Source organism: Lipotes vexillifer, unplaced genomic scaffold (genome assembly GCF_000442215.2).
Source record: "Lipotes vexillifer unplaced genomic scaffold, Lipotes_vexillifer_v1.1 scaffold1482, whole genome shotgun sequence".
NCBI lineage: Eukaryota > Metazoa > Chordata > Mammalia > Artiodactyla > Lipotidae > Lipotes > Lipotes vexillifer.
This window is the reverse complement of record NW_006795391.1, coordinates 66,181-92,068: the sequence shown is the minus strand read 5'-3', so window position 1 is coordinate 92,068 and position 25,888 is coordinate 66,181. Positions and strand designations below refer to the sequence as shown.

Genomic DNA, 25,888 nt, shown 5'->3' with positions numbered 1-25,888 from the left:
TCAGACTGTTAACTTCTTGGGCCTCAGATCGTCCCCCTTTCCAGGCACGCTGTCCATGCGTAAATCCCTGTTTCTAGACTCTCTTGCAGTGTAGTGGCTGAGCACCATTTGCCGAAGGCTCCTGTGGTCCAGGGGTTGGTCCACTGTGCCAAAGATGGGACTCGTGTGAGGAGTTTGGAAATCAAACCCAGCACAGCAGGGGGTGGGCTTCCTTCCCAGGGACAGTGCCTCTCTGCCCTGTTCAAGGATATCCAAGCCTGGTTTGGTGTCCCTCCATAGTGCTGGGGGTTGGAGTATAAAAATTCTCAAAGTCCAGGGAGGGGGAGGACAGGCAGAGATGTACTGCTCAGGGATGGCCAGACAATAACTTTTTTTTCTCCAAGATGAGGATGTAAAGATGAGTTTGGTTTAGTATCAAGGAGATAGGGTCACCATGTGCAGTCGCTCAGGATGTAGATTGCACAAAGACACCTGTTTCTACAGGGCTGAAATCCAGCCCCCCACTTGATTGCCAAGCCATGTCTACCCATCAGGAGCTCCTTTTCCTAATTAATCTGCCCAGAGGGGCTTGCCTCTTCTAATTCACACATACAAGCCATAGAGGCTAGTGGGCTAAGAGAACCTAATGTTTATCAACATTCCCTTGAACAGAAATAAGACATCATCTGTACATTCCTGACCTTGTGAGGACAGTGTTCTCAACAGCTATGCCCTGCCACCCTCCTCCTTTAAGAAATCAAAGGGCCAAGGGAAGCTGTGCTAAGGTGGCTGACATCAGCCCCAGTTTTCACTCCTGCTAAGTCTCAGGTGCCTTGAATAAATCAAACAGGAGGTGTGTGTACTCCTGTGCACCTGTGCACGAGCGCCTGTTGGCCATCCCCTCCCTCCATCCTTGGCACACCTGCACACTTGAAACGTTGCTCACAGAAGAGGGGCAGCTTTTAAAAATACCAAATTTTTTCCTCTGATTACTCAAGTCATGCAAGGTCATCTTAAAAGAAAATTCTAAGCAATACAGAATTAACTTAGAAATGCAAAGTTCTCTGCAAACCACCACCCAGAAATACCCACTGTAAGTCAGCAGTATACATCCTCTTCGTTTTTATTTGTATCATCAAGATAACTTCCTCCTTCCCTTCCTCCACCTCCTCCTCCTTCCTTCTCTCTCTCTCCCCCTCCCTTTATTATAAATCAGGTTGTGAAGGGCTGTCCTGTGCACTGCATGATTTTTAGCAGCATCCCTGGCCACTAGATGCCATATAAACATGTCAGTTCATGTCGGCCCACTGCATTCTTTTTAGTGGCTGCATAGTATTCCATGGCATGCATGGGTGAACTATAACTTATTTAACCAATCTCTAACGGGTGAGCATTTCAGTCATTTCCAGTTCAATCACCCTCCTACTTCCATCTTTAACCCTTGAATAAGTTTTTCTTTGAAGGACCAATCCCCACAAGCGAGATTACAGACTCAATGTGTGTATCTGAAACCATGGGTAATCATTAGTCAACCCCATTTCACCTGTAACCTGCCTTCACTGAGCAAGGTCGTTTTAATTATTGCTACAAAAGACTTGCTTGTCCTCCAAGCAGCATTTAGCCTAAACAATGTGTTTGCCTGAGTTGTTTTCCAGGAGCTTGGATTCAGCTATGTCTCGTTCCAGGTGAGCTGGTTAACACTGGAAGGAACCACCAATCCTTTAACTGGGCACGTGCGAGTGTCATTGGATGACCTCTTGAACGTGCAGAGGCCCACAGCTTAGTTACACTGGCACAGAACCCCGATTACCGCACCGTTTTCCAATTGCCTTTCCTCACACTCCCCACGTCTCGGACCACCCTGCTTCTTTATTCTTTATCTCATAAATACCCGAGCCCCTTGCTTTCGGGGAGGCGGATTTTGGACGTTTGTTCTCCCAACTCATCTCCTTGCTTCGCTGCCTTGTGAATAACCCCCCCTCTCAGCTGCAACCCTCCACTCTCAGCGTTTGGCTTGCTGCATATCGCAAAAACCGAACCTGGCTCAGTAACATAACCATTTCTCAGGCTTCCCGAACGTGTTGCCAAACTGCCCTCCAAAAACCATGTGGGGCCGATTATATCCCCACCTTCAGAGAGAAGGGCAGACCCCCACGAGGGGGAGTATCATGAGCTTCGGCCTCCAAAAGCAAAGATCAATGTGCAGGCGCCCGCAGGGCCACAGTTCAGCTCTGGCGTGAACAGTCTCAGGCGCTTCAACCACGGGGTTGGGGGACGTGGATGGGGCTGCGGAAAAGAGGTCACAGATGGAGGAGTAAGTCTCAAGAGCATAGGGTGAAGGTGGGAGCCAGGATCAGGGAATCTCCTGTGCCCATAACTTGACAACCTGGAAATTTTGCACATTTTAAGGTTCATGAAATGGTCACAAAGTTGTTGCAATTTTTTAAAAGTACCCAGGATAACTAAACTTCAGAATCTGTGGCTGAGTCATTGCGCAGTAGAAAGAGAAGTCCGGGAAGAAAGAACTCACCTTCATCCAACCTGTCACTAAAGGGGTCAGCCCCGAGCACTGGGGGGATGACCTTGATGGGTTCTGCAGGCTTGAGGAGGGCAGAGCCACACCAGAAGGGGTTGATGAAGGGTGGTGGGACGTCCATCTCTGCCACTTCCATTTCCATGATCCGCTTGTAGGATTCTAACAGCAGCAGGTTGTTGGTCTTCTTTTCAATGATGGCTGGAAAAAAATAAGCAGAACCAAGAGGGCTGCTGGGAGACCAGAGTCCTGGGGGGGAGCTAGAGGTTGTGCCCCCTGCTGGAGATGAATGGTAGCAACAGGAAGTGGAGCAGGTCCTGAGCTCCTATAAAGACAAGGCTTTCTCTTGGGTTACATCACACGTTCCCTAGAGGGCACAATTTGGTTCTTGAGAAGCAAAAATAATCTGACTCTTTAATATATAAAGTACAGATATACATACAAGCCGTAAACAGTTATATGGTATATGAACTGTATTAAAATTCCACAAGGCGGAGCAGTTGAGAAAAGAATGTCTAAAAAGGTGCCTTAGGGCTTCCCTGGTGGCACAGTGGTTGAGAATCCTCCTGCCAAGGCAGGGGACACGGGTTCAAGCCCTGGTCCGGGAAGATCCCACATGTCACAGAGCAACTAAGTCCATACGGCACAACTACTGAGCCTGAACTCTAGAGCCCGTGAGCCACAACTACTGAGCCCACACACCGCAACTACCGACACCCACACACCTAGAGCCAGTGCTCTGCAACAAGAGAAGCCACAGCAATGAGAAGCCCGTGCACTGCAACGAAGAGTAGCCCCTGTTCTCCACAACTAGAGAGAGCCCACGTGCAGCAACAAAGACCCAACACAGCCAAAAATAAATAAATAAATTTATTTTTAAAAAAAATTTTAATTAAATAAAAAAATAAAAAGGCTCCTTAGGGGACAATAATGAAAAGAAGATTGAGGAACACTGGGTTACACTAAAAATTGGGAGCCCTGGGCAAGCTCTGCTTTAAACTATGGATTTTTTCCTCAGTGCTGTCTCTGAGTTTGAGGGAGCTGCCCTTCCCACCATGTTTCATAGCCTCATGGAGTCACCAGAATAATTCATTCATTCATTTATTCATTCATTCCACAAATTATTATTGGATGCCTATCATGCCAGGCATGGTGCTACAATGCATGGAAGAAAAACAAAATGACAATAAACAATAACAGAGATGCAGTCCCTGTCCTGATGAAGCTCATAAGCTTCAGTATGAATGGGGGGACGGAGAGAAAGGCAAGTTCAGCAAATAAATACACGTATCCCTCACTATCCAGATGCCTATTATCTGAATTCAGTAACTACTGGATCTGGATAATTTTTTTGAAAAAAACTCACACAACCCATACCGTTTCTATTCTTTCTGAAAATCAGGAACCAAAAAGATTTGCATCTGAACCTTGCTATTGGATCTCAAGAAACTCATAGATTCAGATAATGAGAATTACCTGTACATAGAGACAAACTGGGTGAGTATTAAATAATAGGACTGCTGTAAGAGTGAATAATAGTGGGTAGGGGAGGACCAGCTTCATATGGGGCAGCAGAGGGAGGCCTTGCTGGAGGGAGGGCATTTAAACTGAGATCTGAGAATGAGGAGGAACTGGGCATGGGATGAGTATCCCAGGAACAGCCCATGCAAAGGCCCTGTCGTGGGGATGAGTTGGGGGAGGGATTTGAAAATACAGAGAGGAGGGGCTTCCCTGGTGGCGCAGTGGTTGAGAGTCCGCCTGCCGATGCAGGGGACATGGGTTCGTGCCCCGGTCCGGGAGGATCCCACATGCCGCGGAGCAGCTGGGCCCGTGAGCCATGGCCGCTGAGGCTGTGCATCCGGAGCCTGTGCTCCGCAATGGAAGAGGCCACAACAGTGAGAGGCCCGCGTACCGCAAAAAAAAATAAAGAACATACAGAGAGGAGAGCACTGTGGCTGAATGTAGTGAGAAAGGAGGGAGAGCAGGACAAGAGATGATGAAAAATGTAAGTAGGGCCCAGGCTATAAAGAACCTGATAGGCTGTGGGTAAGAAAGAGTTAACGCAGCAAAGCCTGACTGCTCTTAGAAAGGGCTGCTTACCAGACTGGCCCTTGGATAGCATCAGGGAACTTGAATTTCAGGAAGGTCCCCACTACCATTAACTGTTAAAAGAGTGGCTCATCATGCTTAAACTGTGGTATAAAAAATGTGATTTATGCTGAATACTCACCATTCTTTCTGGGAGTCTGGAATTTGGGTATGTGTCATGCTGGAGGTGCCTATATGATGAGCCCCCAATCCAAACCCTGGGCAATGAGTATCCAATGAGCTTCTCTGGTTGACAACATTTCACTTGTGCTGTCACAACCCATTGCTGGAGGAATTAAGCTCATTCTGTGTGAACCCACTGGAAGAGGAACCTTGGAAGCTTCCTCCTGGTTTCCTCCAGACTTCACCCCAAGCCCCTTTTTCCTTTGCTGATTTTGCTTTGTATCCTTTTGCTATAATAAATCAGGGCCATGAATATGACTATATGCTGAATCCAGGAGCCCTCCTAGTGAATCACTGAAACTGGTGGGAGGGAGGTGTCTTGGGAACCTCTCAAAAACAGATTGTATTAAGAACCTTACATTTTATTCTAAGAGTAGTGGAAGCCATTCATTCTAAATTGTCATGATCTCTGTAGGTGCAGCCTCCCTCTCTGTCCTGAGTTCAAGGCCTATGCCTAGAAATGTGTGTTATAGTTAATAGGCATTTGCTACATGCCAGGCACTGCTCTGAGCCCTTTATTTCTTCTTTTCCAATCTAAATGCCTTTCATTACTTTTTATCGCCTTATTTCCTTATCGAGGACCACCAACACAATATTGAATAGGAGTTGCGAGAGCAAACATCTTTGCCTTGTTCCTGATCTTAGAAGAAAAACATTCAGTTTTTTCACCATTAAGTATGAGGTTAGCTGTAGGTGTTTTTGTAGATGCCCTTTATCAGGTAAGCAAGTTTCCTTCTAGTTCTAGTTTGTTGAGAGTTTTTATCATGAATGGATGTTGAATTATGTCAAATACTTCCTTCTGCATCTATTGAGATGATCGTGTACTATTTCTCTAAGAAATACTCATTTATTTAATCCTCCCAATATTTTTTTGGATGAAAAAACTAAAGCACAGAGAGGTTCAGAAAGTTGCCCAAAGTCACACAGCTAGTAAGAGTAGAACCAAGATTTGAACCCAACCAAGCTGGCTTTAGTGCCCACATCCTTCACCACCAGGCTCACTACCTCCAAAAGAACAAGTCCTTGGGCCTGGTCATAGAAATCTCTGGAAATGGTTGCTACCCCAGCTCGACTCACCAAAGTACTGTGGGAGGTTGGTATCAGTGATTTTCCCTGTCTCCCCTAACTGTACCAGGATCTTGGTGGCATCACAATTTAACTTCTTAAACAGATTCTCAACCGAGTTCTTGAGATACTCCAAGGTCTTGTTGATCTCCTTGTAGTTGTTCTCATACATATCTGCCTGCTCCGTGGTCTTCTTTAGTTTCTCCTGTGGCAGACCCCAATTCCCATCCAGGTCAGCCAGGTCACCACCCTGGGCTCAGCCCTCACATGAAAGCTTTTGCTGGCGATGAGGATTTAGGACCCTCTGGAGCCAGGATCGCCAAAGTGCAGGTTTGCAAAGCTCTAAAGGGGTGCAAGATCAATTTAATCATTAAATTGGCTTCAACCCACATTTTTTTAAAAAATGAAATAAAATGACCAGAAAAGAAAGGAAGAGAAAATACTAACATGCATTGCAGGTAGTGAGGGTAGTTATTGTTTAATGTAAGTTTTGTTTACTTACATATGTGTATGTGTGTCTACATGTGTACTGGATTACAGTATTTTTAAAAAGCTGGTGACTCATTTTTAAAAAATGGCCCACAGGAAGAAATATATTTTACATTGCAGCCCAATACTTATATACGTGTGTGTATTTTTATATATTTATCTAATCAAATGAAATTATAGATTCACAAATCATATTCTTATTGTGTGTTCTAGTATTTTCCATTCTGTTCTGTTCTATTCTATCTTGGTTTTTTTTCGCGGTACGCGGGCCTCTCACCGCTGTGGCCTCTCCCGTTGTGGAGCACAGGCTCCGGACGCACAGGCCCAGCGGCCATGGCCCACAGGCCCAGCCACTCCGCGGCACGTGGGGCATGCCCCCTGCATTGGCAGGTGGACTCTCAACCACTGTGCCACCAGGGAAGCCCTCTTGTTATTTTTAAATGCTGGTTGCAATCCAACAAACCAATTTCACCCCTCAGTTTAAATCACATTAGAGCACAGTGGTTCTCAAAGTGGGGTTCCAGGACAAGCAGCATCAGCTTCACCAGGGAACTTGTTAGAAATGCAGATTCCTGGGATCCAGTCCAGACGGAATGAATCAGAGGCTCTGGGGGTAGGCCTGGCAATCTGTATTTAATGCAGGTGATCCTGATGCATGATAAAATTTGAGAACCTCTGTGAGTCCACTGGATCACAATTTTGGCTTCATATTGGTATCACCTGGGAGGGTTTAAACATTTGCTGCCCAAACTCCAGCCTCAGAGATTTAGACATCTTGGTCTGGGATGCAGCCTGGGCATCAGGAATTTTAAAGCCTCCAAGGTGATTCTGACTTGCAGCCCAGACTGAGAATCGCTGCTCTGGGATGAGTGCTTCAGCGACTTCCTGCCTGTCCCTCTGAGTTCTCAGCTTGCAAAGGTGAACTGGGCCCTGGAAGGACCAGTCTTGTTCCCACCAGCTCCGTACGGACCATTCCAAATAAGGATCCCAAAGGGCCCTATTCACACCCCCATTTTCCAGGTGAGGAAACTGCGGCTCTAAGGAATACAGTCAGGAGAGGGAAGCCATGGTTTGAACTGTCTCTCAACCACCACACCAGGCAGTTTCCTCCATCCCAAACACTGGAATATTCAGTTCCCAGGGCTGCATTTCCTTATATGACAGCAAGAGCCCCCCCTCATCCTAAAGGTGCATTAAAAGATCACATGGTTGAGAATTCCCTGGCGGTCTAGTGGTTAGGACTCTGTGCTTCCACTGCAGAGGGCACGAGTTCGATCCCTGGTCACGGAACTAAGATCCTACAAGCTGCGCAGCATGGCCAAAAAAAAAGATCACATGGTTAAAAACATTTCTTAAAGCCTGATGTGACAGTGACAACACATGTCCAGTACCTAAAATGTTCCAGGCATATTACACACATCATCTTAACTTATCCTCACAACTGCCCCAGTTTTCAGATGAGGAATATTGAGGTCAGAGAAGAAAAGTGAACTTGTGTTTAGCTCCTCTGTATTGAGTTGTCTAATACCTGACCATGGGCACAACTCTTTATCTGGACAATTATTTGGTAACAAGATGATGGTGATTTGAGGTTTTATTGACTTACAGAATAAACAACAACAATAATGATAGCTATGTTTATAGCTCTCTGCCCTGCACTGTGTCAAGCGTGTACATGCAGTATCTTATTCAATCTTCACGGCCCTACAAAGTGAGTACAATTTTTATCCCCACTTTACAGGTGAGACATGGAGCCTCAGAGAGGTTAAGTCACTTTCTCAAAGTCACACAGCCAGGAAGCGACTCTTCTGGGAGTCATACCCAAGCATTTGTTCCCAGGGCCTGGTTGCTTAACTCCTATGCAAAACCCTCCCATTAAAGGACTGGTCCCACCACTTCTCCCAGAGGGGAGGATGATTTAAATGGAAGTTAAGTGGAAAGGTTCCAAGAGTAGAGGAAATGGAAGCGATCTTTAGCAGGGGGGTAATAAAAGTGGGTTCTAAGTGAGCCCATTGCTATTAAGACAAATTCTCTTGCTTAGAGTATTTGCATTTGAAAAGAGGTTCCAGGAGCTCCTACTCAAGCCAAAGGAACAAAGAGCTGCTGGAGGACTTCAGGCAGAGGTCTTCAGGGGGAGATGCTTGGAGTTGACTGGTCAGCCTTCCCAAACTGTGTCCCCCTTTAGGCCTTCAAACCCCAAGAGGCAGAACAGCACAAGTCCCAACCCCAAGGAAGCATTTGGACACTGGATGGCTCAAAGCCAAGGATGTGGGACCCCAAGCATGTGTCCAACTTAAGGAGAGTCTCCTTGAACTTGGGCCCTGCCTGCAAGTCTACATTCCCCATTCCCGAGTCCTGGGAGAGGTTGTTGAGCCTGAGAGGTGCTTTGCTGCCCTCCAGTGGAGCATGAGAGAATGGCACGTTCAACCCTTTCTGCCACCTGCATGCCAAGAGTAGAAATAAGCCACAGAGAAAGGAAGGGAAATGACCAAGGATTGTAGTTCCTGGGCCAGGAACTACTGGATTAGAACAGGGCTTTGCAGTCAAACTCTCTGGTTCATCTTTGCCAGACATTTGCTATCCATTCTCCCCTTATACCTTAATAGCAAAATGCTGATTGTATTTGGGGTGGCAATGTGCCGGCTAAAAGTTATATCTCCAGCCCTCCTTTGCAATAGGGATGGCCAGTGAGACATAGATACAGAAGTCACTGGCTGAGAATTCAGGGAAAAAACTTTTAAGCTGACTAACTCAATTAGCAAGGCCTTTTTTTCCTTCCCTACTTTCTTTCTGCTTGGAATGTGTATGTGATGGCTGGGCCATTGGCAGCCATAATACAACCATGAGGCATCCTTGAGAATGTAAGCCACACACTAAAGATGGCAAAACTGAAAGGAGAAGCCTGGGTTACTGATGACATAATGACCAGCCCTGAAGTGTTTATCTCCAGATTTATGTTTTAACAAAGTAAATAAACTTCTATTGCTTAGGCCACTGCTATTTTGGGTCCCTATTATTAGTAGCTGAGTGCAATGCAAAGCCCATGCAGTATCCCAGCTCCATGATGTTGGCGATTACTTCCCTGAACCTCAGTTTCCTCATCTGTAAAATAGATCATATCACCTACCTCATAGAGCTGTTGTGAGGATTAAATGAGATAATGCAAACAAAGCACTTAGCCCAGTGCCTAGTATGTAGTAATGGCTCAGGAAATGTTGTAATTACTATTATTGATTGAGAACAAGCCACAGCCAGGACAAGGGGGAGAGAGAAGAAAAGACTGAGGCAGAGATCTGTCTGGAATTTACCAGCCTGGGATGAAATTATAGGCACAAGGGCCTGAGATAGGCTCCCGGAAGTGGGAGAGTCTTTAAAATGGACAAAGAGAGCCTCAGGGACAAAATTCTGCAGCAAGCTCTGTAGCAGAGGCTGCCTGTAACAAAAGGTCGGGACATGTCAAGACATGACCCAGGCCAGTAGATAGTCATGGGGCAGACATCTTCCTCCTCCTGAGAACCAACTAACAGGTCACCTGACAGACAATGGAGACTCCTGCATCCCTCCCTCCCCACCCTGGTCTTACCTCCAGCTGTCTGAGGATGGAGCGGTTGTTCTCATGTGATGATTTCTGTTGGGATTGTGCGTGGATAACCTAATTCTGCTCAGGAGAGAACCAGACCATAAGGAAAAGCAAGTGCTCCCCTGCCCAACATACCTAAAAATAAGCCAATGCCTCGAGGTGTTGGTGAGGATTTAAATTATCCATTTCAAGTAGCCCCAGAACCCCTGGACCCCTCTTATGTCCATGGAGGTTCTTTCTGATGTTTCTGAATTAAAAGGAGGATGCAGGCATGAGCAGGTGGGTAGTTCATCCTTTCTGGAGAATTGTGTATAATCAGTAGGATTTGCTGCAATGGTGGCAATGTTCTATCTGTGCCATCCAGCACTGCAGCCACTAGCCACGCATGGGCACAGAGCACTTGCAATGTGGCTAGTCCCACTGAGGAACTCATTTTTTAATTTAATTTAAATTGATTTAAACTTAAGTCGCCCCATGTAGCTGATGGTTATGGTAATGGACGGGCAGCTCCAGAGCAGGGGTTCTCAAGCTCTAGCATGAATCAGAATCACCTGGGGGTTTGTGAAAACACAGATATCCGGGCCCCACACCAGAGGTTCTGATTCAAAATGCCTACGTGAGGCCCACGAATGTGCATTTCTCACAAGTTCCCAGGAGATGCTGCTGGTCCAGGGACTAGATTTGAGAACTCCTGGGCTAGAACAGTGTGTCCAAATATAAAAGGCAAGCACCCCTTTTTTTTTTTTTTTTTGCGGTACGCGGGCCTCTCACTGTTGTGGCCTCTCCCGTTGCGGAGCACAGGCTCCGGACGCACAGGCCCAGCGGCCATGGCTCACAGGCCCAGCCGCTCCGCGGCACGTGGGATCCTCCCGGACCGGGGCATGAATCCGTGTCCCCTGAATCGGCAGGTGGACTCTCAACCACTGTGCCACCAGGAAAGCCCAGCAAGCACCTTTTGATGGGGCAATACCACCTCTAGGAGTCTGTCCCATGGAAACAATAGGACATGTGGGCAAGGTGGCCACTCAAGGCTGTCCCTTGTGCTATTATCTGTAATCTCCGTTAGGGACAACCTACATGTCTACCGGTTGGGTATCGGTTAAGTAAATGATAGTACATTTACATCGTGGCGGGGGAAAGGGTCTCAAATTAAAATATGGTTTAGGGCTTCCCTGGTGGCACAGTGGCTGGGAGTCTGCCTGCCAATTCAGGGGACACAGGTTTGAACCCTGGTCCCGGAAGATCCCACATGCCGTGGAGCAGCTAGGCCAGTGCGCTGAAAGTGCTGAGCCTGCGCTCTGGAGCTCGTGAGCCAAAACTACTGAGCCCACGTGCCACACTTACTGAAGCCCGCGTGCCTAGAGCCCATGCTCTGCAACAAGAGAAGCCACCGCAATGAGAAGCCCGCGCACCTCAACGAAGACCCAATGCAGCCAAAAATAAATTAATTAATAAATTTTTTTAAATATATGGTTTAAATGCAGATTCCTGGCTTATTCTCAGAGAATCTAGGTTTGTAGGTATGGGATAGGGCCTGGGGAATCTGTTCTTTTAAAAAGCATTTTGTGATACTACCACAGAGCATCTAGGGTCTCCAGAAGCCACTGAAAAGAACATAGAAGATGTTGGGCAGTATCTATGATGAATTGTTGAAGAAAAAAGTTTATTAAACAGCATGAACTATCTAGTATACACCCAGTACTATAAGTGGGCATCTAGGGGAGTATGTGTATGTGTGTGTGTGTGCGCACACGCACGGACACATGCTGAAGTGCACACTGCCTTCATAAAGCAATGTCACCAAAATATTTATTGGCAGTATCTCTGAGTGGTGATATTTTGGACCTGTACTTTTTCCTTATATTTTTCTGAATTACATTTTCCCACAGGCATATCTACTTGCACATGGCCCCACATTCAGGAAACAGTGACATTGCAAAAGGAAGGGCTCCCCTCAGTCTCCCCTGAGCACAGGGACCTCAGAGGAAAGAGTAGTGAATTCCCAGAGGAGGTGACATCTGTCAGGACTACTGAGCGGTATTGCATCAGAAGAAAAGTGGGAGGGGCGGGGAATAGCATGAGGAAACCTCAGAGGAGGGAAATGCAGGGGGAAGCTGGGACTGGCAGCTGATGAGAGTGCCTTGGGGGTCATGATGGGAGCTGAGCATGCAGGGGCAGGTTGAAGCCAAATTTTGAAGGGACTGGAGTGTCACACTAAGGAGTTTAGACTCTCTCCTGTGCAGACAGTTCCAAAGGCTGGTTATGTGTGTTCTGTGGAGTAAGTAGTCCAGGGAGCCAATTAAGCTTGGGAAATTATGGATTCAACAAGGTAAATAGTTTCTTTACTGTAGGATTTGTCAGAGCCTTTATTATGCTCATATACATCAACTCTCTCCAGGATTAGTTTACCATCTCTCCTCAATTCTGTGAAGCTGTTGATTAACAGGGGTCAGCCAGCATTTAAGGCAAAGGGCCAGATTGTCGATATTTTGGGCTTTGCAGCCCACATATGGTCTGTCTTGCATACTTTGTTTCCTTACAACCCTTTAAAAATGTGAAACCATTCTTGGCTCATGGACTGTACAAAAACAGGCCAAAGGGCATATCTGGCTGTGGCTATAGTTTACTGAACTCTGGATTATAAGACATACCGTGGATTTTAAATGTCACTTACTGGGGGTGAGGGGACATGAACACATTAAGTGTATGTATCAACTGGAAGACAAATACCAATTTCAGGAAGGTTAAAATGTAGGGGGGAGAACACTGGGGGAATATAGTATTTCTAAACTTTTTTGACTTGAAGCCCTTTTTCCTGCAGAGTATCTCAAGGAGTGTTCCAAGGAACCTGCTTTGGGGAAGGCTGCTGTGGGAGCAGGCGGGCCCCTGGCCTGGGAAAGAAGAGGTGCCCTGACCTGGATTCTCTGTCTTCTTGTGCATCATCTCGATGTCATTGTTGAGCTCTGTGACATACATGAACTGAGCAAAATTCTTCTCCTCCTTGGCCAGAAACTCCTCGATGAGCTGATTCAGGTTGCCATTCTTTGTCAGCTTCAGCAGCCGGAGGTGAGCCACCTCATAGCTCTCAAAACTCTCACCCTTGTTCTTCTTCCCATGCTTCTTTGCCTTGAGAGCTAGAAAAGGAAGAACCGGCAACCATGAGTCTGAAAGGAAAGCCGCTCAGAGTAGTGCCCAGTGGAGGGATGTGCTCCATAGCATTATCATTGTGCCCTGGGGAGGGGGCTAGACTTTCCCATGAGATGGAGTGGGAGCTTCCCTCCTTAGCCACTTCACAAATATCTAATTGATCATCTACTATGTTCCAGACACTGTGCTGGGCTCCATAGCTACAAAATCACTGCCCCACAGAGCTTTTTGTGGAGGAATCAGCCACAAAGAGAAAAGAAAAAGAGATAGCCAAGTAAACAGAAAAAGAAATCCAATAATTACCATTGTGGCCCAGGCAATGGAGGAGATGTAGTAGGTGCTGTGATGGGGGAGCTGCGTGGCCAGGGAAGGAGGTGACGTGAACAGGATGAAGGCCAGGGAAGCCCTCTTGGCAGAGGGGCTTAAGCAGTCTCAGAGCTTGGCAGATTCAAGGCATTAGAACAAAGAAAGTTCTCCAAGCCTTGTTCCCCAGGCTGATGCCTGCAATAGCCCCACCTCTCCTGAATCCAGCCTTGTCTCTCTGATTTGGCCTCCACATGGCAATCAGAAGGATCTTTCTAGATCTTCCTAGGCACATCTGGCCACGTGACCCCTTTTCATGTGTGGCTCCCTACTGTCCCTGGGATGAAGCTGAAGTTTCTCGGCATCATTTAAGATCTGATCCCCTCTAACCCTCAGTGCCTGGTCACTATCAGACTCAGTCATTAGTCTGCCTAAATCTTCTGATAGCTTCCCACCACACTTAGAATCAGCGTGAGCTCCCCTGTGCAGCCTATAAGGGCCTGTGTGGTCTGGTTCCTCCTCACCCCTCCAATTTCATCTCCTACCACTCTCCTGTTGGCGTCAACTCACTCCAGCCACACTGGCCTCCTCTCTGTTCTAGAAATATTCCTACCTCACTCCCACCTCAGGGCCTTTGCACCTGCAATTCCTTCTTCCTGGGATGTGCTTCTCCCAGTCTTCCATGTGGCTGGTTCTCTCCTATCATTCAAGTCTCTGCCCAAACAGCACCTCCTCCAAGAGGCCCACCCTGACCACCCTAGATAAAGCAGCCCCTGGTTACTCTCTGTCAATTACCCTGTTTTGTTTTCTTCATCATCTCATGGGTTCCTGAGAGATCAGATTAACTTCTGCATTTGCCAATTTGTCATCTCCCCTGACAGAAGGTCAGCTCCAGGAGGACAGGACCTCTGTCTTATTCCCCACCATCTCCTAACACGTAGCCCAATTCCTGGCACATGGTCAGTCCTGCAGGAGTGGCCTCTGCCTGTTTCTCCAGCTTTGCATCTACACTCCAGTTAACATGTTCCTGCTTCTGGGCCTTTGTCTCTGCCTGGATTCCTCACCCTTGCACAACTGGATTCTTTTTATCCTTTAGATCACAGTCTGAACAACCCCTCCTTGTCCATCCTATCCAAGAGAGGTCTCCCTGTTACTTTTCCATCTCAATTCCTTGTTTTCTTCCTTCAAAGGTTCTATCACAACCTGAAGTGTTTGTATTTGCCTATTTGCTTGTTTTTTTGTGTGTCTCCATATCTAGAACATAAGCTCTGTGACATCAAGGACTAACACTGTCTTGATCACTGCTCTGTCTCTGGTCCCCAACATGGTGCCTGTTTCAGGATAGGTGATCATTAAAATTTGTTGGAAGACCAAGAATGCAATGGTTGGATGGATGAAGGAAGGAGTCAACTGATCATGAAGAACTTACCCCTGCTGTGTCACAGGAACAGCAGGAGCCTGGAGGCTGGGAGACCCAGCAGAAGCTGCTAGAGGAGATGTGATGAGAAAGATGACAAGGCTGAGGCAGTGAGAAGAGGAAGGATGGATGCACAAGTCAGCTGGAGTGGCAGTGAATGGGAGAACTCCTATTGACTGCACAGTTCGGGTCTTGGATGCCTAGTGGAATCTTGAGGCTGCTCAGTGGATTAGAAGAGAGAAGAGGATAGTAGTAGGACCTCAGGCTTTGGGGGGCAGACACACTTGGGATGGGGTCCTGGATCTGTTACTTACATTGCAAAGGACCTTGGCTATATCCATGTATCCTCTCTCAGCTGCAGTGCCCTCATATGTCAACTGGGGGTGTTAATAATAATGTCTGCCTCTTGGAGATGTTGTGAAGGCTAAATGGAAGCCATGCATGCCAAGCATGGAGAATGGAAGCTGGCATAAGCCAGTGGCTCAGTAAATGGATGGGTGGGTGGATGGAGGATGGAAGGATGGATGGATGGATGGACAGAAGGTCCAAAAGGTGGTTTTTGTAATGTTAGAGAGTGAGAGATGGGATTTCTCAGAAAAACACTTCCAGCCATACAGTTGCAAATAAGGCAGGAAGGGACAGAAGGGGCTGAAAGGAAAAAAAACACATGGAGCTGCACAGGGGGCTCTCCCTTCAATCTGTTGAGGAGAGAGTTAACATAGCAGACCTGAGACTGCTCTCCTTAGAAAGGCCTGCTTGCAAGGTTGGCCCTTGGCCTTCATCTGGGAACTTAGATGGTGAACAGCTCCCTACACTGATATAAAACTTTCCTAAATGGTAAGTGTGGCTCCTGAGCCCAGACTGTAAGGACAGTGTGCTTTATGCCGAACACCTGCCTTCCTGCTGGGAAGCTGGAATTTTGGTATGTGCTGGGAAGAGGGTGCCTACGTGATCAGCCTCCAGTAAGAATCTTGGGCACCAAGTCTCTAATGTGCTCCCCAAGCAGATGACTCTTCATATGTGTTGTCACAATTAGATGCTGGAGGAATTAAGCATGCCCTGTGTGACTCCACTGGGAGAAGATCCTGGAAGCTTGTGCCTGGTTTCCTCTGGACTTCGCCCCACGCACCTTTTCTCTTTGCTGATTTTTCTTTGTGTCCCTACATCATAGCCATGTTTGCTGAGTCTTATGAGTCCTCTTTGAGAATCACCCAGCCCGGGGGTGGTCTTGGGGACCTCTGACACACAAGTTCCTCTAAACAATGGAAGGAGAGCCACAGGGTGAGGACACATCCTACAGGTTATGGGTGGCAGATAAAACCCAAGGCATCCAGTTAAATTTGAATCTCAGACAAACAATATATATTTTTTTCCTTTGGCCACACTGCCCAGAACGCAGGATCTTAGTTTCCCAAACAGGGATCAAACCCCTGCCCCCTGCAGTGGAAGCACAGAGTCTTAACCATGGGACCACCAGGGTAGTCCTGACACAAATGATATATTTTTAACAGTATAAATATGTCCCAATTATAGAAAAACCACAAATAAGTTTTTAGTATAAGTATGTCTCAAATACTGCATGAAACTAAAATTTTATTTATTGTTTATGTGAAATTTAAATTTAACGGCATCTTGTATTTTTATTTGCTAAATTTGGCAAACCTACTACAAGGAGACTCGGGCACCTTCAGTTGAGAGAGAGAGAGAGAGAGAGAGAGAGAGAGGGAGAGAGAGGGAGAGAGGGAGAGAGAGAGAGAGAGGGAGAGAGAGGGAGAGAGAGAGAGAGAGAAGAGGACACCTGGAAAGCGTTACCTTCTTCGTTTTTGGACTGCTCCTCAAACTCGATCATTCAGCTTGATGAGTAGGAAGGATGTGAGCTTGGTTTCATGATCATAGAGACGCTCCAATTCTCGGATGTCCAGGTTGTACTGAGAGATGTCCTTCTGCTGGCGGTCCTTCATGGCAGCCATTCGAGCTATGGCTTCCAGCCTGGGCGAGGGGGCCACGACAGAGCCTGAGTGTCGGGAGGCGCCTTCCTTCTCCTCCCCTCTCCCTACCAGTCCAGACAGACTTCCTGCCTGGTCAATGACCATCACTCCTTTTAATCATGGAGGTTTCTGGGAGTAGAGGAACAACTTTCCTCACCTGAATGACAGCAGTTGACAGCTCTAGACCACCCTCAGGAAATGATTTTCTATCATCATCATCATCACCACCACCATCACCACCATCATCATGATCATCATCACCAGCAGCAACATCATCACCAGCAGCATCACCACCACCATCATGATCTTCACCACCATCACCACCACCACCACCATCAGCAGCATCACACATCACCATTATCACTAGTGCCATCATCATCACCACTTGTCAAGTACTATGTCCCAGCCACTAGCTTATATACACATATTATTTAATCCTCACTACCACCTGAAGGGGTCTTCCAACTATGCAGTAGTGATGGAGCCAGGGTTCAAACCCAGATCTCTCTGACTCCAAAATCTGCACTCTTCACCACTAAACTGCATGCCTTTTGCCCCTCTAGGTGTGAAGCCGGGAGACAGCCCAGACTGAGAGGGACCCCTAGGACTACAGGCAGGGACACCTGGGGGAGATGGTACAGCATAGGAGTTTGAATCGCAACTCCACCACATCTGCCATTTATCTGGATCTCAGGTAAGTATTTTGGCATCTCTAAGCCTCCATTTTCTGGTCTGTAAAATGGGCATAATAACTCCTAGGGCTGTTGTGAAGGTTGAAATACTACCCAGAGCATCTAGCATCACGCTTGGCCGACACAATCAGCACTCAGAGTTATTATGATGATGATTTCAGGTTCCTCAACACATAAGCACAGTGGGTAGAGGTGGCCCAGAGTAGAAAGCTCAGCAGGGGGCTGAGACATCTTTGCCCCCAGGGTCTCTCCCCCAGCCCACCTCTGCTCATAGACCTGCGCAGACTGCTCGATGGCCATATTCATTGTTTTCTTCTGCATCAACAAGCGCCGATGAATCTGCTCGTAGATGTTGTCATAAGCAGCCTTCTCATACCGTAGGTCCTCAATCTCCTTCCGGAGCTTCGCATTGGTGGTCAGCATCTTGTCAAAGTGTACAGTGACCTGCAAGGAGGGCTCTGCTTGAAAATAAGGCTCACTCCTGGGGCATGAGACAAGCTTCCAGAAGGCAGCCAGAGGGTTGAAGGGTCTTCCCCTCACCTCCCACCCCAGGCCCACAGAACAATGGTTGGAGTGCTGCCTGGCCTGTGTGCACACCATCGTTCACCTTATCCCGACTCAACCAATGAGATGAGTATGTTCTGCTAATGGCTTCACAGACATAATTCTTCCCTCTTAGCAAAGGGAGGCAGAATTGTTTGCAGAGTTTGTTTGTTTGTTTTTGTTCTTTTGGTCACATTGCAGCACATGGGATCTTAGTTCCCCGACCAGGGATAGAATCCGTGCCCTCTACAGTAGAAGCATGGAGTCCTAACCACTGGACCACCAGGGAATTCCCCCAGAGAACACCTTACGTACAAGATGCAAACGGGTTTCCAAAACGTGGATCTGTTTTTGCAGTTTCCGGGGGTTATTGGCCTCCTGTATTTTTGAGAAGATCTGTCTTTGGTTTATTTTTTATTTTTTTCCATCTGAATGATCTGAAAAGAAAAAGAGAAAGAGAGAGAGAGAGAAAACCCAGCTGTGTTAACATCTGTATGGGTACAAATGCGACAGTTCACTAACTCAAGTGTGGTAAAACAAAAACTGCAATGTTCTTTCTTTTCCCATGAATGGAATTTTAATTCTCTCTTGGGTGTATGCTCAACTCAACTTAACCTTAGCCAGTTTGGGGCAAAATGAGGCAACTTAGGGTTTTTACTCTCACCCGTGCATGTAAATTTCACTTACCAGTGGGCGAAAATTTCACTTGGCCCTAAAGCCATGGTTTCCAGCAGAAATGGCATTATTCCCCCAAGAAGCCTTCTGTAACCTTTGTTTTTTGTTTTGTTTTGTTTTGTTTTTTGTCCTTGCAATGATGAGGATGCTAGTGGCACTTAATGGCAGGTCATGAGATGTCACATATCCTGCAACATGTAAGACAGCACCAAACATCCAAGAATTGTCCCCCACCCCTTTTGACTTTCCAGTGCCCCTGTGGATATTAGGCAGGTGAAGAACCTCTCTATAATTTTCTGTACCTAGAATCAAACTGTCTTTTACATATACACACACAGTATTTTTCACTAGGTTTTAATAGACACTTAATTATCCAGGAATGTAGTCACTGTATAAATCAAGAGAATGTTCGTTGATTTGTTTGGAACTTTACCAAAAGTTGGCCACCATTTCGGAAATCATGACACCAGCACAACCTGGATCATCATCTTTGAGTTGTGGATACAAGCCCAAATCAGTCTGCAGTGTGGAATCTTCAGTGATTCTGCATATCAATAATATTGGCCTCTGACTATATCTTTTAGACTATTGGTCTGCAAACTAAGGCCCTGGGCCAAATCTGCCCCACTGCCTGTTTTTTGTTTGTTTGTTTGTTTTTTAATATTTATTTATTTATTTTGGTTGCACTGGGTCTTACTTGCAGCACGCGGGATCTTCATTGCGGCATGCAAGATCCTTTTTTTTTTTTTTTAGCTACAGCATGTAGACTCTTAGGTGTGGCATGCATGCAGGATCTAGTTCCCCGACCAGGGATCGAACCCAGGCCCCTTGCATTGGGAGTGCAGAGTCTTACCCACTGGATCACCAGGGAAGACCCCAATGCCTGTTTTCATAAATAAAGTTTTATTGGCACACAGCCATGCCCATTCTTTGCATTGTCTATGGCTGCTTTCATACTATGAAGGCAGAGTGGAGTAGTGTGGCCCACAAAGCCAAAATATTTACTATCAGGGCCTCTGTGGAGCAATTTGCTGGCCCCGGTCTCGATAAGTCAAGCCAAAACATGCACGTATCGAAATACATATAATTTTAGTATAAGTAGCTTTCCTTTATTTTTCCTTTGCATTATAGTTATGGCATCATATTGATTTAAAAGAAGAAGGATAAAGGATTATATCATCTATGAATTTCACTTCAGGATTGTAAAGGAGGTATTACCAAATATTTGCTGTTAAAAAGGGACATTGACAGTTGAGTGACTCATAATTTCAACTGTCAACAACTAAAAATGATTAAGTTCAATTAGGTTCAGGTCTTGTTAAAAACATGCTTTCCTTGGGAATTCCCTGGTGGTCAGTGGTTAGGACTCCTCCCTTTCACTGCTGAGGGCCCAGGTTCAATCCCTGGTGGAAGAACTAAGATCCCATAAGCCGTGCAGTGTGGCCAAAAAAAGAAAAAATAAAATAAAGTGAAGCATTTAAAAAAACATATGCTTTCCTCAGAAGAATTTACTCTCTCTGCCTTTATGGGCAGTTCTCAGCAGCCTCCCTTCAGGGGCAGCAGCTTGTATCAGTTAGGAACATATGCAACTACAAATTACAGAAAGCCCAACTAACAGTGGTTTAAACAAATTATGGTTTATCTTTCTCTCATAATACACTGCTGGCTTAAGTTCAGTAACTCAAGGAGGTAAAAACAAGATCTCTGTAATTCACCTGGCTTCTCCCTCAAAAGATGGCTGCCATTGCACCAGCCTTCACACAGTTATGTTCCAGGGAGGAAAGTAGAGGAAGCAATATGGATGAAGGGTACGACCTATACCTGGAAAGCAAAACTTTCCCAGACACTCCTAACAGATGTCCCCTTACATTTCATTGTCTACCTTTAGGTGCAAGGGAAAATGGGAAATGTAGCTTTTTAGCTGGGCACATGCTCACCCTGAATAAAGTCAGGAATCTGTTAGAGAGGAAAACATAAAGAATGGGTAAACAGCTGGCAGTGTCACCCACAATACTATGTAGTTACAGTTGCTTCAAGGAAATTCAGGCCCAATATTGCCAGATCTTCCAGTTTTTTTAAAAAGAGAAGCCAGATATCTGAATTTTTACATGAAATCTCCTGATTTTTAACATGTTAGGCCAAAGCCTTCATGTTGTCAGGCTCAGCCTGTTCTGAAGGCCACTGGTCTACTCATACATTTAGGGTCATGGAAGACCCACAGAAAAGTGATGAAAGATGGTTTTTAGGCAGCAAGAGATGCTTAACGGAAGACAGAAGAATGTTCCAGAACCAGGAGGCTGGCAGAGGTGACAACAGCCAGAACTGTATTGTGGTGGACATGGTGGGTGGTTAACCCGTCATGGGTGTTCTGGGAAAGAATACCCATCCCACCCCAGAAGACTGATCCAAGCCAAGCATGGTAACTCTAATCACTCTTCTTATGATTTATTTATTGAGGGATGGGCAAGACTAAACCAGTTGGAGCCTCTGGCTGTCTGGTAGGGAAGCATCTGGAAAAAGTTTCCTTATTCCTAAGAGAGTCATAGGAAGAGATGGTCTGTTTTCTCCTGACGGTATTGTTCCATCTGGATGTGGTCCCTGGAACTGCTGCTGCTGTCTTGCCCCCAAAGGACAAAGACAAATACCTTGATAACCTAATTGAGCTGCTGAATCAACCAACCCTGAAGCTTGCATTATCTTTATACTTCCTGTTATATGAGATAAAAACATTTTCTTATTGCCAGTAATCTACTTAGGGAAGGTGGGCTCTGCCCCCCAGACCCAAGGGATAAATCATCATTGGTCTAAACTAGGGGTTGGGAAACTTTATCTTAAAGGGATAAATAGTAAATATTTTAGGCTTCAAGGACCAAGAGATTAGTATGTAGGTACTCACATAACCATTTAAAAAGTAAACATTTAAGATGTAAAAACCATTCTTTGCTGGAGGGCCATAAACAAACAGACCAGACTTGGGGCTTGCACTGTAAACTGCTGCCCCTGGTCTACCCCAAAGTAATTACAGAAATTCCATTTCCCTTTGCCCGTGATTGGCCAAGGAATGGGCATATACCCTAGCCCTGGCCAATCAGAGAAAATCTGCTGGAGGAATTTTGTAAAATATTCTCCCTCTCATAAGAAGAGAATATCATGTACAAAAACTTCCCATCCTTTCTTCATATTTCTGAATGCAATTATATGAGACATTATGCTAGCTAAGCTTTGGCAGCCATCTTGTGACCATGAGGGGAAGGCTGGTCAAGAGAGTCATAGAGAAAAAGAAGAACCCATCATTGTAGAGCTGCTAAACCATCCCTGGGATGGCCTATTTCTAGTCAGACATCATATTAAGTTCTCCCAGTTGCTTCCAGTCAAGAATTCTATTATCAATACTTGCAGCCCAACACATTCTCAAGCAAAAGATCAGGCACCAAGGGAACCATTGGGTCTCAGACAAAACTAGTAAGGTATATGAATGCTGTTTATGATTGATATTAGCCAGGCTTTGGATGTTAGCTGGAACACACACACACACACACACATACACACACACACACACACACACACACTCCCCCACAAACTCCCTCACAGCAAAAACAAATTACTTCATCAGTACTGACAAAGTCAGATTCAAGTCAAGTCAGGCTCCTGTTCTACTCTGTTCTCCTCTCCTATTCTATGCACAAGGCAGCATCCTCAACACAAACCCCCTCCAGCTCTCTTATGAAATAAAACAAATGACTTGTTTTGATATATGGGAGGGCAGCATCCTCCCCCATATATTAGGTGTGGCGTCACATGCTCTGAAAGGATGCCTGCCCCAGCCTGAGTTGACCCCCAGAGTCCTAGGGCTCCACCTCCTTGCCAAAGGAAGCTGTGGCATCAGCTCTTGTGATTAAATTCAGAGCTGTATTCCCTTTGGCACCTTTATGTCAGACGCTGCTTTTGTGATGCTGAAAGTAATTAGGCTTCAGCCCAATGGGAGACATTATCCAAGGCTGTGGTGATGGGGAACAGAGCTGTATTCCCTTTGGCACCTTTATGTCAGACGCTGCTTTTGTGATGCTGAAAGTAATTAGGCTTCAGCCCAATGGGAGACATTATCCAAGGCTGTGGCTGATGGGGAAATACGTTGCCTACACTAGATGCTCAGCAGGAAGGCATCAGCTTATTAATTATTTTGTGAGGCTAAGCAGGGCCCAGTGATATCCTCACCTCCAGTGACTCCTTGAAAGGACAAAGCTCTGGGCATTGTGTGGTGGACACAGCAGGAGGGGATTCTGGGAGCTGCCTGTGCTGAGATGGAATTAGACCAAGAGGGTTTTTGTGTTGGGCAGTGAGTGCCGTACTCTTTGGAGGATTCCAAAACTAGGCTGCCTTTTCTAATGTTTCTGAGGATCCACATCCCCAGTTTTCTTCTTCACTTTTATTGCCTCCTTTCTCATACATTCATATGTTTGTTCACTCATTCATTCATTCACTCATTCATCAGTTTTATTAAGCCCCTGCTTGGTGCCAGACAACAGGGGTATGATGGTAACCAAGATAGAGTGGTCCCTGCCCTCAATGAACCTACAATCTAGGACTGGAAACAAGCCAGGAAGCACGATGAGCCCTGGGAGAGGGGAGATAGATGGTAATTTGCACACACACAGTAGGGGCATGTAGCAGAGAAAGATGAGGGGACAACTATCTTGCAGAAACAGCATTTGAGCTGAGACGCAAAGGATAAATAAGACTCCCCCAAGCAGAGAGGACGGGGAACAGCACTCCAGGCAGGGGGAACAGCATGTGCAAAAGTCTGGAGGTGAGAGACAGCACTGTGGATCCATGAAGGCAGCCAGTGTGGATGGAGCACAGAGGGGAAGGTGGCAGGAGAGAAGATGGAAGAGGCAGGAAGGGCTGAGGCAGCAGAGCTGGCAAATTACACCAGGGACTTGGGCCCTTATCACAGCAAGAGCCGGAAATTACTGAAGAGTTTGAAGCAGAGGAAAGGCGTAATGAGATTTCCAGATTCATTCCGTCAGTAAATATTTATTGAGGACCTGCTAGGTGCTGGACACTGGGATAGGAACAGGGGGTACAGTAGGGAACAAAACAGACTCACGCAGGTGACAGGTTAGGGAGACATTAGACAACACCCATATTAAGGCATAATTACCACCGTGAAAGGTACTGTGAAGGAGGTGCCATGGGATGACATGAAAGAGGATAGGGGGTGCACTGGGATCTTCTATTTGCCCCCAAGATCTACTCTCCACCTTGCTCTGTGCCCCAGGAAGCTAACCAGGAAGGATCCACAATGGCTCCCTTGTAGTTGGGGTCAGAGGTGAGAAGAAAGAGAGGTTGTGGTATTTACTCCAGGTTCCAGAATGCCCTACTCTTCCGAGTACCCTACAGAGTGTGCTATTTGTTCCTGGCCAGGAAACTAATACCAGGGGGATATAATTTAAACCGGAGAGAGGGCATAGAGAAGGCCTTCCTGAGAAAATCACCTTTAGGCTGAGACATAAAGATAAGCAACTAGGGTAAGGCAGTGTGGGGAGCATGTGCAAAGGCCCTGAGGTGAGAAAAGGCTCAGCATTATTTGAAAGAAAAAAAGAAGTCTTTTGCAGCTGGAGTGTGAAGAGTTAAGGAAGGAATAACATGGGATGAGCCTAGAGGGGTAGGCAGGGTCTTTCAAAGGACAGTAAGGGATTAACACTGTATAGCAAATGTCTCTAGCTCTTTGCTTTCTGAATCCATGAGGGTTATACTTCCTAGGCCCTTTTGTGAATGGGTAGAGTTGACTATTTTGGGTCAAGATAGTCTACCAAACTGCAGGTTTGGTAGACTATCTTGAGCCAATGAGTCATGAGCAGAAGTGACACATGTCACTGGAGCATTCAACTGCCAGTGTGAGACCCTCAGGACTCACTTTTTTCTACCACAGTACCTGGCAATGTTCAAGATGGGGACTATGCCATCAGCCTGGCCCCAGGATGAGAGGATATAAGAGCCCCTAGCTAATCCACGATAGACATAAACCATGAATGGGAAAGAAACCTTTGTTGTTTTAAACCACTGAGTTGGGGAGAGAGAATTTTGTTACTGCAGCATAACCTAACCTCTCCTGACTGATACAGTAAGGATTGGGGCATTTAGTCTTACTGTAATGGGGAGGCAGTGGAGACCACAGTGAGGAAATGGATCAATAGAGCTGAGAGATCAGGGGTTATAATGGTGGTGGAGACAGTGACCACAGTCACGTTTAGAAAAGCCAACAGTGCGGGTATGGTGGGGAGTACACCTCCTGCACTCCTTCCCCTTGCTCGGTGTTCTGGTTAACCCTTTAAGAGAAAGACCACACCTCATCCAGTTCAGCCAACAGCACTTTCATCGATTTAATCAGGGCCTCGTAGTCCTCCTTGGTTCGCAGCAGGAAACGCAGCTCCATGTAGTTTTTCTCATTCAGATCCAAGTTCCTGGAGGACTTGATGAGATTCAAAAGCAGGGTGAACTCCTCCTGCTCCTCCTGCAGGGTCTTGATTTCCTTGCTGTTGGGAAAGCAGCATGTGATTAACCCTGAACCCCCGAGTTTGCCTGGATCAGACACTCAAGGCCCCTTGGTCCTGAAAGGAGACTCAGAGGGGTACTTCCCACCCCAGCAAGTGGAAGAGACTCACCCAAGGTCTCCAACCCAGGTCCAGAACTCAGATGTCCTTTGACCCAGTTCACTGCAACTTCCACTGCTCCACCCTTCTCTGAGCGGCGTTTTTTTTTTTTCTCCTCAGAACAATTTGCAGCTGTGCCTGTCAAAACCCATTACCTAGTCATGGTGAGAGCCCCCAAGTTCTCTTTTGCCAGCAGCTCACTGACATCTGTCTGATTTTGCAGACTTTCTTTTCCAGCTATACTGCCAGTTATCTCTGGTAATAAGAGGCAAACCCATCAGGCAGGATCTTTCAATTGTGCATCAACACAGAGCTGCACAGGAACCTCTAACGTCCACCAACTTTTCTACTCCGGGGCTACTGATTTATGAAATTGGCTGACATGAGTCTCCTCTTCCTCCGTCTGCTCTGGAGGAGAGGGGGTGTCGGGGACGTGAGCAACCAGGGATTTCTAAAAGAGAAAAGAAGACTCAGGCAACTGCACAGCAACTGAGCAACAGGAAACGGTACAGAGGCCGGGTTTCTGGCAAAGTCTGGGCAGCCTATTCCTGCT

The 25,888-nt window shown here is 46.4% G+C and overlaps 1 protein-coding gene across 1 annotated transcript in view; it reads right to left on the bottom strand.

Moving 5' to 3' along the window:
* The window catches only part of CCDC63 (coiled-coil domain containing 63), a 29,033-nt gene continuing 3,145 nt past the window's right edge, over positions 1 to 25,888 (bottom strand). Inside the window, 12 exon segments of the mRNA XM_007467607.1 lie at positions 1 to 143; positions 2,510 to 2,713; positions 5,861 to 6,053; positions 9,921 to 9,989; positions 12,058 to 12,077; positions 12,833 to 13,051; positions 16,597 to 16,628; positions 16,630 to 16,773; positions 17,727 to 17,908; positions 18,323 to 18,435; positions 19,901 to 19,910; positions 25,032 to 25,218. Of these exon segments, the coding sequence (XP_007467669.1) occupies positions 1 to 143; positions 2,510 to 2,713; positions 5,861 to 6,053; positions 9,921 to 9,989; positions 12,058 to 12,077; positions 12,833 to 13,051; positions 16,597 to 16,628; positions 16,630 to 16,773; positions 17,727 to 17,908; positions 18,323 to 18,435; positions 19,901 to 19,910; positions 25,032 to 25,218 (1,516 nt within the window).